This window comes from Sus scrofa, chromosome 5 (genome assembly GCF_000003025.6).
Source record: "Sus scrofa isolate TJ Tabasco breed Duroc chromosome 5, Sscrofa11.1, whole genome shotgun sequence".
Taxonomy (NCBI): domain Eukaryota; kingdom Metazoa; phylum Chordata; class Mammalia; order Artiodactyla; family Suidae; genus Sus; species Sus scrofa.
Genome location: NC_010447.5, coordinates 69,834,204 through 69,847,369, shown reverse-complemented (window position 1 = coordinate 69,847,369; position 13,166 = coordinate 69,834,204). Strand labels below are relative to the sequence as shown.

The window sequence follows — 13,166 nt, the reverse complement described above, 5'->3', positions numbered from 1 at the left end:
CCTACAGTCTCAGAAGGGAGAAACCTTCCAGAAGCAGCAGTTTTAACACAAGTAGTCAGCAGTTCCTGTCATGGCTCAGTCAGTTAACTCAGTGGTTAACGAATCCAACTAGGGACCATGAGGTAGTGGGTTTGTTCCCTGGCCTCGCTCAGTGGGTTAAGGGTCTGGCGTTGCCGTGAGCTGTGGTGTAGGTCACAGACATGGCTTGGATCCCATGTTGCTGTGGTTGTGGCGCAGGCCGGCGGCTACAGCTCTGATTAGACACATAGCCTGGGAACCTCTATATGCTGTGGGTATAGCCCTAGAAAAGACCAAAACAACAACAACAAACCCACAAGTAGTCAGCCCACAGTTTATACACATTTTGGTGTAGATTTGTCCAGACCAAGCCCAATACACTTTCTTGGTCACAAAGCAAGACTATCAGCTCTTCTCCCCAAGTCAGTGATATCAGGAGATTCTGATCAGGGCACATCCCAGAGGCTGGTGCAGTTTACGTAACGTCATCATTGTGAACAGAATTGAGGGGTGTTTAGTTAAGAGACAGTTTCAAAATGCCTTCCTGACCTCCTCAGGGCTGCCTTCCACCCCCCTCCCTCCAGAGCCGCTCAAGTTCATGCACCGTGCGGACTGGGCCTCTGGATGTGCTGGTGGTGTCTTCAAACCACAAGACTGATTATCTGGGAGGACTTGGGGTTGCTATCACATGAACAGAAAGATGAGTCCACCAGTGTCTTCCAAGTCTCATTTTATTACCCCCTCCAACGTGTTCTCCCCAACACACTGCATCTCACAAAGCACAAGTCACAGATCGGAGTTTTGTTGCTTTCCCCATGAGTACACTGCCCAAAGGACAGATGCCAGGGGAAGAGGAGCCAGAATGACCCAAAGATCAGCTGTGCAGGGAGAGCAGGGAAATCTCATACAGAAAAGGGGGATGGACACAGGCTGAGTAAGTCACCATGACCACCTTAGCCCCAGAACCTATGAGGGGATAGAACACGTGAACCATGATAAAGAACGCATCAAGGAATGAGAGGCACTTTCAATCTGAAGGAAAAAAAGTAATGAACTGTAACAGCGGGAAAAACCAAACTCTGTCTTCTCCTTTGGTGTTGGCCAAGGACCCATCCACCTAGAACTGTTCTCTTGGGACAACCTAGCTGGTCCAGAATTAAGGGGGAAGATGGAACTTGAACTTCCTGTTACTCCTGGGGAAGGAGGCAACAAACCAGTTGCCTGAAAACAGCAACACTTGTTCTAAACAGCATATTAACTAACCAACTTCTGGTGCACAAAGCCCTCACTGGAGGGAGCAGTGTCACCAGGAGAGGGGATAGTGGACTTCTCGGCCTCACAGATACCCTGAGAACAGCCCCTGAGCTACAGTGGGTCCCTGCAGTGTGAACACAAGCTGATTTTAATTCAGGGAATGTGAAAGTAGGTCAAGTGGAACGGTCTTGTGCAAAGAACAGGATACTTCAGTGACTGACAGGCTCCTCTCCCTGGAGCCTAAGGAGAAAGTAACAGGAATAGTGACAGACTATCCAGAAGCTGGCGCCCTGGCCAAGGCCATGAAAAAGCACAGGGCCTGTTGCACTGGGATGTCACCCAGCGCCAGCCTCCGGGCAAGATGTGCCTGTGCCCATTCCTTCCACAACCCCTGGCTCTGTTCCACTCATCTGAGGAAGCCAAGGCAACATTTCTGTAACCACCAGCCACTGCCGTCAGTTTAGAGAGGACATCTGGTACAACTAGCACTTGAGATGGCACCTGACAAAACCTCTGTACCCCTTCCCACCTCCCTTTCTGCAGAGCTGTTTCTACAGTGACCAGAAAGCCCACAGTCCCTCTTGAAAAAACGATCACCACCTCAAATTCTCTATAAACTTGTGCAGATATAAAGAAAATTAAGGGAATGGAGTTCTCTTGTGGCACAGCAGGTTAAAGGTCTGACATTGTCACTGCTGTGGCTCAGGTTCAATCCCTGGCCTGGAAACTTCTGTATGCTGTGGGTGCAGCCAAATTAAGGGGAAAAAAATCTTACATACAATGCCTTTCATTTCTATAAAACATTTCTTAAAATAATCTACAAATTCTACAGGGTACATTTGTCCCTATGTCAAGCCTTCAGGGAAAAGGCAAGGAGCAGGCATGGCTTTTATATTAGAGGGAATTAGCAAAAGGCTGAGCAAAACAATTCCCACAGGAAATGAATGGCAGCTGTGGTTCAAAACCATGTCGCCAGTCCCTGTCGATCCCGCCCCCACCAGGACACACCCAGGCGGTGGCTGCAGGTAATCTGAGACACACAGGTGCAAGGAGGGCTCAGCCCTTGGGAACCAGATGGCCAACAGATACCTTTTCGTCCAAGAAGCTTTCTTGAGGCAGTGGTGTTTCGAGAGTGCCGGTAAGGCAGGCTAAGTATTGACTGGTTTCTGTGACCCCAAGTGGTTACCCCCTTTACTACACAGAGAATAAACTAGGCTCTTTTTTCTTTTTAATTTTATGGCCACACCCATGGCGCATGGGAGTTACAGGGGCCAGGGATTAAATCCAAGCCACAGCTGCAGTAATGCCACCCTCTGAACTGGGCTAGGGATCAAACCTGCACCTCTGCAGTGACCCAAGCCGCTTGCTGTGTCGAATCTTTGTTGTTGTTGTTGTTGTGTCTTATTAGGGCTGCACCCACAACACAGGGGAGTTCCCAGGCTAGGAGTCAAATCAGAGCTATAGCTGCCAGCCTACGCCACAACCATAGCAATGTGGGGCTCCAAGCCACATCTGCGACCTACACTGAAGCTCACAACAACACTGTATCCTTAACCCACAGAGCGAGGCCAGGGATCAACCCGCATCCTCATGGATGTTAGTTGGGTTCGTTACCGCTGAGGCACGACAGGAACCCTTGCAGTCAGATTCTTAAACCATTGTGCCACAGCAGGAACTCCTAGCATCCTTTAATTCTGATATTTTTTTCAAGAAACCTTCAATGGCTTTTACTGAGTGCTCAGAAATCATTACATTCAAGAGCAGTTAAGAGTTCTAGGGACTTGGTAACAGCTACTTCCTCAACAGCTCAGAGAGGATGGTAAGCAGTGTCATGTCTCTGCACCCTCAACTCTCAGGTCAGATTCAGGTGCTCCACACCGCATGGAGAAGGAAGCCTCCTACCACCAGCCCCACCGGAGATGGGTGGGGTGGCTGGGAAGCAAATGTCAATGTAGCAGGAAAAGGGCGAGGGCCACTGCAGAACCAGCTCTTACTAGGGTGCCTGTCCCTGTTCTCGGCTATTTCTCAGGACCCAACAAGGATTCGGTGCAGAGAAAGCCACTGCCCAGGGATGACAGATGGGAAAGTAAAGCAGCACAGAGCACGTCTTACTCTTTCCTGCTGGAGAAAACAGAGGCGAGCCTCCAAAACACAGACCTCCTCATGGCCGCTGGTGTCCATTTGTGCTTAAGTGTCCAGCCAATGGATTTGAGGATCCAGAGTTTAAAAGTGTGAACACTGGAAGGAAAATATTTCTTATAAAAGGGGCAAGGATCAAGATGCCTCACCCCGGCTCTTACGCGTGCAAACACCAGTGCAGCGGTCAACACTGGGTAACCCAGCTCGACCATCAGAGCCCAGGGAGGAAAGTCTGCCACACGAAACCCACACTTCGAGCTCTGTTAACCAAGGTACACCAAGACCCTCGAAAACACCCCTCTATAACGGGACACCAGAGCTCAGACATGAAGAGACATACACACCTCAGACCTCTCTGACCAACCTTTTTTAAGCCGTATTGCTTTAGGGAAAAGATTTAATTAAAAAAATATTTTTCTTAAATTAAAAAAGCACATTTAAAACATCAAGTGTTGGTGATCAGGATAGGTAAAGTAATTTTATTACAAATTTCAGGATCTAAAAAGTAATTTGTTACATTTACTATTAGATAAATCTGAGATGACCTGTCTCAAGCACATTATGTCCTGTCAGTGACACTGCCCCTCAGACATGGGGACACGGCCCTGGCAGGGATGCGGCCAGCCAGAAGGCTACGGTGACCCTCCCTGGCACATACTGACTGCGGTCATTATGCCTGTCACTCTGGCATTCAGACTGTGAGTTCAGTAAAGGCCCCATTCTTGAACTCTGAAAGCCAAACTAGAATCTCAAAGGCAAATTCTCCTTCCCTGCTTTTCTTCAGTGATATTTAGGAGACCTTGTGTATTTAAATTGTTTTTTTTTTTTTTTTTTTTTCGTCTTTTTGCTATTTCTTGGGCCGCTCCCGCGGCATATGGAGGTTCCCAGGCTAGGGGTCCAATCGAGCTGCAGCTGCCAGCCTACACCAGAGCCACAGCAACACAGGATCCGAGCCGCGTCTGCGACCTACACCACAGCTCACGGCAACGCCGGATCCTTAACCCACTGAGCAAGGGCAGGGACCGAACCCGCAACCTCATGGTTCCTAGTCGGATTCGTTAACCACTGCGCCACGACGGGAACTCCTAAATTGAGTTATGATTCCACTGGAATATAAGCCCAGTGATGGAAATCCCTAGCACATGGCAAGAGACTGCAGAGGAGCTGCTGGACCAGTATGGACACTGAGGCCAGATTCCGGGAAGACACACCAGTCAGGTTATAGCGACAACCCAGCAACAGAGACAGAGCCACTGGGCAAGTCACTGTCAGCTCAAGGGTGGCTACAGATAAAAGGGCCAGAAGAAACCTCAATAGGTCAGCTAAGCCATCCTCCAGCTTCTGAGTGAGACAAACTTGCCCCAAAGTCATGGGCAAGGGCCTGGGTCTCTTTCACCTTGTTTATTTTTTAAAAGATGACTAAAGGCAGCATCGTTACAAGGGGAGCTGCGGGGAGCATCGAGGACCTGACGTTCGGGCAAGTCCCTCTGTGGGGTCTCAGAAGGCCGCCAGGGGCAAGGAGGGCAAGGGCAGTACCTGAGAGGCAGCTGAGGGTACCTCGAGCTGCGGGACCAAGGGAGGGAGAACAGAGGAGCCGAGGAGGAACAGCCACAGCCATGAAGCACAGCGCTTGTTAGCAGAGAGGAAACTCCAAGGGCAGGAAGAGGTCAGCAGCCGAGGAGCCTGCAGCCAAGCCCTCTTGCCTGGACTTCTCCCCTGATCCTCTTGCATCAACCCTCTCCCTCTAAGGCTGTGGCTCTTGATGGGAGCGACATCACCCCAGGGGACATTTGGCAATGTCAGGAGACACTTTTGGTTGTCACAATGGGGGCAGGGGTGTGTGTGTGCTACTGGAGTTTGGTTGGTGGAGGCCAGGATGCAACCTACAATGCACAGGGGCCCCCACCACAAGGAACCAACGAGGGTCGGAGGCAAGGTCGAGGGAGCACATTACAGAGGACCCTGAATCTAGCAGGAGCCTTGGCCCCGGGAACTTGCAATCAGACCAGCGAGCACCCTCTGCCTTGAACCCTAACATGTGGGTCAACCTACTGCCCTGCTGACTGAAGTCCCCAGTTATCCCAGAGTGTCCAAAATGTCCAACCAGCCGCTAGCAGTTCAAATTCGGTCAACACAACTAAAACCTGACCCCATTTAGTCATCTTTCTCTGAAAAATCTATTTCCTTCTGAGAGCCAGTGCCACCCCAACTGCCACCGCCAGGATGGCAACAGCGGCTGCCCCTCCAAAGAGCAGGATGGACTTGCCCTCATACGGCAGGCCAGCCTTCTGGTCGCTGGCCACAGGGGGCCCAGCCCTGAGCCCCCGCCCCCTGCCATCCACCCCTTCTTGGCTCGTCAGGGGTGCTGGGGGCTCCAGTACAGGGCCCCCCACCTGCTCCAGGTCAGCAGGTTCAGCTTCTGCCTCTTCTTCACCAAGTTCCACAAACACAGACGTCGTGGGGCTGACTCTCTCAATAGCTGTCACCTCTACGTCAGGTCCCATGGCCTCCGTCAAGGAAGGGGCAGTAATGCGTGGAAGCGAGGGCTCTCTGGCTCCGGGGGCCACCTCTGGCAGCTCCCCAGCTGGCAGGGCCCTGGCCGCCATGGCCGCCTCTTCCACGCCCTCAGGTATCTCCTCCTTCTCCACGTGTACGATGTCGGAGTTTGAGGAGTTGTTCTCACTCTTCTCTCCGGCCCCGTTGCTGTCCAAGCTTTTCACTTCTTCAGGGTCCACCGTGACCTGCTGCCAAGACTCGGGACCCAGGGACACCGGCATGCTCTCTGTGTGCCAGCTCTGGCTGGCCGACAGCGAGACGGGTAAGCTCTCTGCCTGCCAGGAAGCGGCTGCTGTTGGCGATTCTGGGGGACTGACGTGTGCAGAGCTGTCGCTGGGTAGGATGTAGATGTCGTTGCTGTCCTCTGCGGTGCCCGCAGGGCACTCCTCATCCTCCGACTCCAGGTTAAAGACAGTGCCCTAGACGGGAGGGCGACAGTCAGTACAAAGGGCAGAGACATCCGAAGTTAATGTAAATCTCGAAAAAGCCTCTTTCCTAAACAAATACACTGTCTAAACCCACAGTTTACAGAAGAAGAATTTTAACAAGACAACCCTCTGACCAGTTTCCTTGAAGCTAAAATCAGAAAGTTAATTTATTTTCAACATCTGTATCTCCAATGCAACAATTACTGCCAAGAGCAGAGCAAACAAATGCAAGCAGCCTGCTCTCCGGGAGTAGCTCACAGGCAGGGGTGGTACTGTCTGGCGTCCAGACACAGAGCTCCTTTCGGGGGCAGCTGGAGAGGCAGGGAGTGGTGGCAGCTTCCCCGGGTACACCCTGAGAGCCGCAGAGGCGGCAGCATCAGCCAAAGCACAGCAAACCCGACCAGGGGACCAGGAGGGACACAGGGCCCCGGAGGAGCGGGGAGACAGAGCTCAGCAGGAAGGTCAGTCACTTGACAAGCCCAATCCCCGCAAAGAGGCCGCTCTATGGCAGAGGCTCAGTGGGGCCCGGCAATGGGCCGCCCTGGCTCTCTCTTCAGCCGGAGTCCACCAGAGCAACACACAGCTGAGGATCTCGTTTCAGAGGGACAGCAGAGCATGCACAGGGGACCCAGAGGTTAAGGCGGGAGCAGCAGGGCAGGCAGAGAACCATGGCTGTCATGTCAGGGATGACAGACGACACTCACAAGTGCTACGGAGAGTCTGAAGAGCCTATGCAAAGCCAAGTACTTGCTATTTTGTGACCATGGCTGCCGTTTACATCAAATAGAATAATTTTATTCTTCAATCAAGACCAGAAACTTTCTGGTCACTCAGGTTCCAATATAAATCAATAGTCTCTCCATCAGTACACTAGCTGCACCAGAAGTACAACTAAACAAACCACTGCTCCTAAGGTCGACCTTCTAACTGTCCCACACAGCACCCTGCCCTTGCCTCAGCCTCCTTCAGAAGAGGTGCTGGTATGAAACAGACAATTCAGTACAGTACTGTACTGACAATACTGACAGACAATACTGTACAAATACAGTATTCAGTGGTAAAAAACAAAACTGGTCTGAATCCCAGCTCTACTAAGTACTAGCTGTGTGAATCTGAATGGCCCGCTTGGCCTTTGAAAATTTCAATTTCAAAGTTCCTGCTGTGGCTCAGTAGGTTAAGAACAGGACTAAGTATCCAGAAGGAACTGGCTTTATCTCTGGCCTCACTCAACAGAGGTTAAGGACCCAGCATTGCACTGCCGCAAGCTACAGCAGGGGTCACAGACACAGTTCAGATCTGGTGTTGCTGTGGGGCAGGCAACCCCTAGCCTGGGAACTTCCATATGCCGCAGGTACAGCCGTAAAAAGCTAAAAAAAAAAAAAAAAAAAAAAAAAACCCTACATAAATAAAATGAAAATGATTTGGTAAGACTGTCATACAAACTTAGATACAGTTTTTCTAAGTGCTTAACATAATCCCCTGTACGTAGTAAGCCATCTATAAATTATGTTTTTTCACTATTGTTCTTGTTGCTCTGGTTGTTTTTGGTGAGAGAGCCTCTCAAATACCATCCAGGAGTTCCTGCTGTGGAGCAACATGATTTGTGGGATCTCTATGACACCAGGACTCAGGGTCGATCCCAAGCACACTGGGTTAAAGGATCCAGTGTTACTGCAACAGTGGCATGGGTCACAATTGTGGCTTGGATCTGATCCCTGGCCTGGGAACAGCTCAGGGCAGCCAAAAAACAAAAACCTATCCAGACAGGAAAGTGTACAAACTAAAAGCAATTTCAAATGATACGCTTCCTTGTATAGAGAAAGTTAATTCAACTTCTCCCTCTGCCCTCACCTCTTCCAAAGACAAATATCACAAAACTGCAAAGGAGAAACTCTCATTAGAATTTATAGCACTACGAGTTTCTGTCGTGGCTCAGCAGAAATGCATCTGACTAGTATCCATGAGGACACAGGTTCCATCCCTGGCCTTGCTCAGTGGGTTAAGGATTCCATGCTGCCATGAGCTACAGTGTAGGTCACAGACATGGCTTGGACCTGGTGTTGCTGTGGCTGTGGTGTAGGCCAGCAGCTGCAGCACTAATTCGACCCCTGGCCTGGGAACCTCCATATGCCACGGATGTGGCCCTAAAAAGACAAAAAGAAAAAAAAAAAGAAATTACAGCACTATATGCATCAAGCCAACATAAGGATTATCTCCATGGGGTGGGATTACAAGAAAAGTGTGTCTTATATAAATTTTTTACAATGATAACGACAGTTAGAAGAGCTGTGGTGTAGGTTGCAGATGCAGCTTGAATCCCAAATTGCTGTGGCTGTGGTGTAGGCCAGCAGCTACAGCTCTGATTCCGACTCCTAGCCTGGAACTTCCATATGCCTCAGAAACGGCCCTAAAAGTACAAAAACACCCCACTTACCAACTTATTACAAGTAAAACTTTAGTAGTTAAACGTTATGACTAGCCTTGCCATTGATCACCATCCAATCACAGTATTAAATAATATTGAATAACATTAATGTTACTTAACCTATGCTGTTCAAAACAAATATGAAGGGCTTAATTTTTTTTAAAGATATTAAAAAATACTTGAAAGCTCATACCCAGCCACCTTGTTGAATGATGTACTCGGCGGCGTGGTCCTCCAGGTATGTCACACCAAACTGCAGCAAAGCACCCAAAGGTTCTTGACCACGTCTTGTTAACTCCAAGAGCATTTGTCGTAGCAAAATCAGAGGCACCAAAATCTTCAATGCAAAGATGAGTAAAAAAAAAACAATATTCTTATAGTTCATTTTATATGTTCAACACTGGTGCATCATTATAAAATTACATTTTTACCATAATAAAGAAATAAAAGTGACCCCTACTAGAATTTTTGAGAATAATGCATGTATCTTTTATACCACAAGGTGGTAGAAATAATATTATATGAAAACAATTGAGCTCCTGTGTGTGTGAGACAATATATGTATAGGAAATTCAAAACTGGAAATGACCCAACAGGGACTGTTAAACAAAATATCATATAGTTAGATTGTTCACTGGTTAAATGCCAAGATTTATTTTCAGTGAAAAAGGCAAGATAGGAATTCCCATCATGGTGCAATGGGTTAAAAATCTGACTGCAGCAGCTCAGGTCACTGCCAAGGTGCAGGTTTGATCCCTAGCCCCTGGGTTAAAGGATCCAGTGATTCAATCCCTGGCCTGGGAACTTTCATATGCCATGGGTACAGCCACAAAATTTACAAAAAAAAGAAAAAGATTAAGGCGAGTGTGCCTAATAATGATACCATTTGTGTGAACAACAACAAAAAAAATCTACACACACGTTTGTATAATCCTATAGTATCTTTGGAAAATACCTAAGAAACTGGTGATAGTGTTAGCCTAAGAAGAAAAAGACTAGGTAAGTGGTGATAAAGGTGGGAAGGTATTTTCCAATGTATGTTTTTCTATACTTTGTGCATTTTTTTTTTTTGACTTTTTTTGTCTTTTTGCCTTTTCTAGAGCCGCTCCCTCGGCATATGGAGGTTCCCAGGCTAGGGATCTAATCGGAGCTGTAGCCGCCGGCCTACGCCAGAGCCACAGCAACGTGGGATCCGAGCCGTGTCTGGACCTACACCACAGCTCATGGCAATGCTGGATCCTTAACCCACTGAGCAAGGCCAGGGATCGAACCCACAACCTCATGGTTCCTAGTCAGATTCGGTAACCACTAAGCCACGACGGGAACTCTACCATGTGCTTTTATTATCTATTTGAAAAGAACTTTTCATTAAAACAAAGTGAAAAAAAGAAAAAAAAATGAACCTAAAAAGAGCTTTCAAAATTATGTGCTATATTATACAAGTCATCAAAAACCAAAGGAGGTATTATTGTAATAAACTAATAACCTCAATATTTTATTATTTATTTATATTATTTATTTACTTTGCTTTTTTAGGCCCATGGCATATGGAGGTTCCCAGGCTAGGGGTCAAATCAGAGCTATAGCTGCCGGCCTACGCCACAGCCACAGCAATGCAGGATCAGAGCCACGTCTATGACTTACACCATAGCTCATGGCAACACCAGATCCTTAACCCACTGAGTGAGGCCAGGGATCAAACCTGCAATCTCACGGTTCCTAGTTGGATTCGTTTCCACTGCACCACAGCAGGAACTCCATAACCTCAATATTATAAACACCAAAATTTATGACAAAGACTAACCAGAGTCCCATTCCTTCCAAAAGCCCCTGCATATTGCAAAGACCTAAGTACTTTCAGTTAACCATCTGCATGCAATTTCTTTTGTCTAAAACATCGAAGTCTCCATAGGACTGCAAAATGAATGCAAAAGGAAATGAAAGCAATTCCAGTTCCTGGTCAATGACCTGCCAAAGTAATAACTTAGGGATTACAAGAGATTTCTGCAAAAGGGGACAAAACAGAAAAGACAATGAGTTTATATCCTAATATTATTTTTTAAGTAAAAGCAGCCCTGAAGGAATCTACATCAAAGTCTGAAAGAAAAATTCAACAAACACTTATGTTCACTTTTACATCCTAAAATAAGTCCAGCCCAGAATATAGTAGAAACCCCTTCTCTGCACTATAGAAGGATATAAAGAGGACTATGTTAAGCTTCTTCCACAATCAGAAAGCTGTATCATCACCGCAAATGCAAATATGGGTGTTCATCCAGCCCTGTATTCTGTCTTAGCAAGAGCAGTGTGGGAGCTTGTGCGTCAGCCATGCAGACTTGCACCACATCAATTCCAAAGGCCTGGGACATTCCACACCTCAGGACATTCTCATTTCCCACACTAATCTACTAACATGCAATGTTTTAAAGTTATTTGTGTTTAAGCTCTATTACCTCTTAGAAAAAATGAGTAGCAAATATTTCATACTTGCTAGATAAAATAATACTTCCATTTGTTCCAAATTTACCTCTTTCATGTATCAAATGCAGTTGCCCTAGTTTTAGTATATAATAATCTAGGGATAAATCTATAATCCTCTTCACTACTACTGTCTTAACTTTAATCCTTAATCACATTCCCTCTCAGTCACTATACTTTTTACTCTGAAATCTACTAATCTTTTAGTTTGTTCTTCATGCACTAATTCCTCCGTTGCTTTTATCATTTAAGTTATCCTTTCCTAGATCTTCTCCATCACATTTTTTTTTTTTAAGTTTAGAAAGCTGGAGAAACTGTATTTACAAATATCAAGTGATCAGCAGAATGAAGGTTTTACAAGGGAAATTGTAGGAACAAATACATCTTTTTTGAAATGCATTGAGTACAGAAAGTTCCTTTTACAAGACTAATGACTGGTAATACTCTTGGTTGTGCATGTCCAGTCTGTTTCACGTATCTGACATACTGTGGTCAGGGACCCACCACAGTTTATAATTTCCACTATCTTGGACTAAAAAGCAACCCTTACACTTTAAATTCCTTTCTGTTAAGTCATTCCCTTATTGGATAATAGTGATCTCACAACACATGGAAGTTATTTTTTTCTTCAGTAACTTTTGCAGTGGAAAGCTAAGGTACTCTGACCATCAGAAAACATTCTACTTGGTTGTCTCATATGTACCATAAAGTGCCTTCCTCCAATAGAGTATACTTAGCTAACAAAATTATCCTTTTTTTTAATTGAAGTATAGTTGATTTACAGTGTTGTGTTAGTTTCAGGTATACAGCAAAGTGCTTCAGTTATAACTTTTCATATTCTTTAACCTAAAGAATGTGAGATGACATCCCATTGTAATGTTGATGTGCATTTCCCTAATGATTAGTGTGGTTTAGCAACTTTTCATGTGCTTATTGGCCCATTTGCATATCTTCTTTGGAGAAGTATCTGTTCAAGTCTTTTGCCCCCCCCCCTTTTAAGTACATCCTATATCTTTTTTGTTTCTATTCCTCCATTACTGCTTTATTTGTATTATTACTATTTTATTGAAGTATAGTTGATAAACAATATTGTCTTAGCTTCAGGTGTACAGGAAAGTGAATCAGATATAAATATATATCTCCATTCTTTTTCATATTTTTTCCCATACAGGTCATCCCAGAATATTGAGTAGAGTTCCCTGTGCTATTATATACAGTAGGCCCCTGTTGTTGTTTTATATATAGTAGTGTGTGTGTATGTTAATCCCAAACTCCCAATTTATCTGCCAAGCCCCAACCCCTGGGGTGTTCAGGGGTCAGCTGTGTAGATACAGAGGAACATGTTACCTGGCAAAACAGTGATGCAGTCAATAAGATCCAGAAGGTAGAAAATGTTATAGAACAAATAATTTTAAGTAATTAGAGGAAAAAGAGCAAGTAAGTCTACACAGCAGAGACTTGGGTCATATGTTATATGGTCCCATTTCCGTGAAATGTCCAGAAGAGGCAAATTCATAGAGAGAGAGTCAAGCCATATGGCCAGGAGCTGGGAGGAGCAGAAGTAGGGAGTGACTATACTACAAGACATGAAATTTCTTTTGAGGAAGATGAATATGTTCTGGAAGCAGACAGTGGGGATAGCCGCATAACTCTGTGAATGTACCAAAAAACACTGAACTGTGTACTTTAGAAGGGTAAATTTTTATGGTATATGGAATTATATTAATTTTTTTGAAGACTTAAGAGACATATCAATGAAATACAATCCATGAGCCCTATTTGGATCTCTATTCAAATTACTGTTAACACCTGAGGTGTAATGATAACACCGTCAGTTAAAAAAAGGGATACAGTACCCTTGGAAAGAC

The 13,166-nt window shown here is 46.0% G+C and overlaps 1 protein-coding gene across 4 annotated transcripts in view; it reads right to left on the bottom strand.

Annotated features, from left to right (window-relative positions):
- The window catches only part of BCL2L13 (BCL2 like 13), a 67,349-nt gene continuing 54,914 nt past the window's right edge, over window positions 732-13,166 (bottom strand). For all 4 annotated transcript variants that reach the window (XM_003126595.6, XM_021092505.1, XM_013997921.2 and 1 more), the window contains 2 exons: window positions 9,014-9,157; window positions 732-6,386 (listed from right to left, as the gene is read on the bottom strand). In XM_003126595.6, the coding sequence (XP_003126643.4) occupies window positions 5,589-6,386; window positions 9,014-9,127 (912 nt within the window). In that variant the 5' untranslated portion in view covers window positions 9,128-9,157 and the 3' untranslated portion in view covers window positions 732-5,588. The remainder of the gene's footprint in view (window positions 6,387-9,013; window positions 9,158-13,166) is intronic.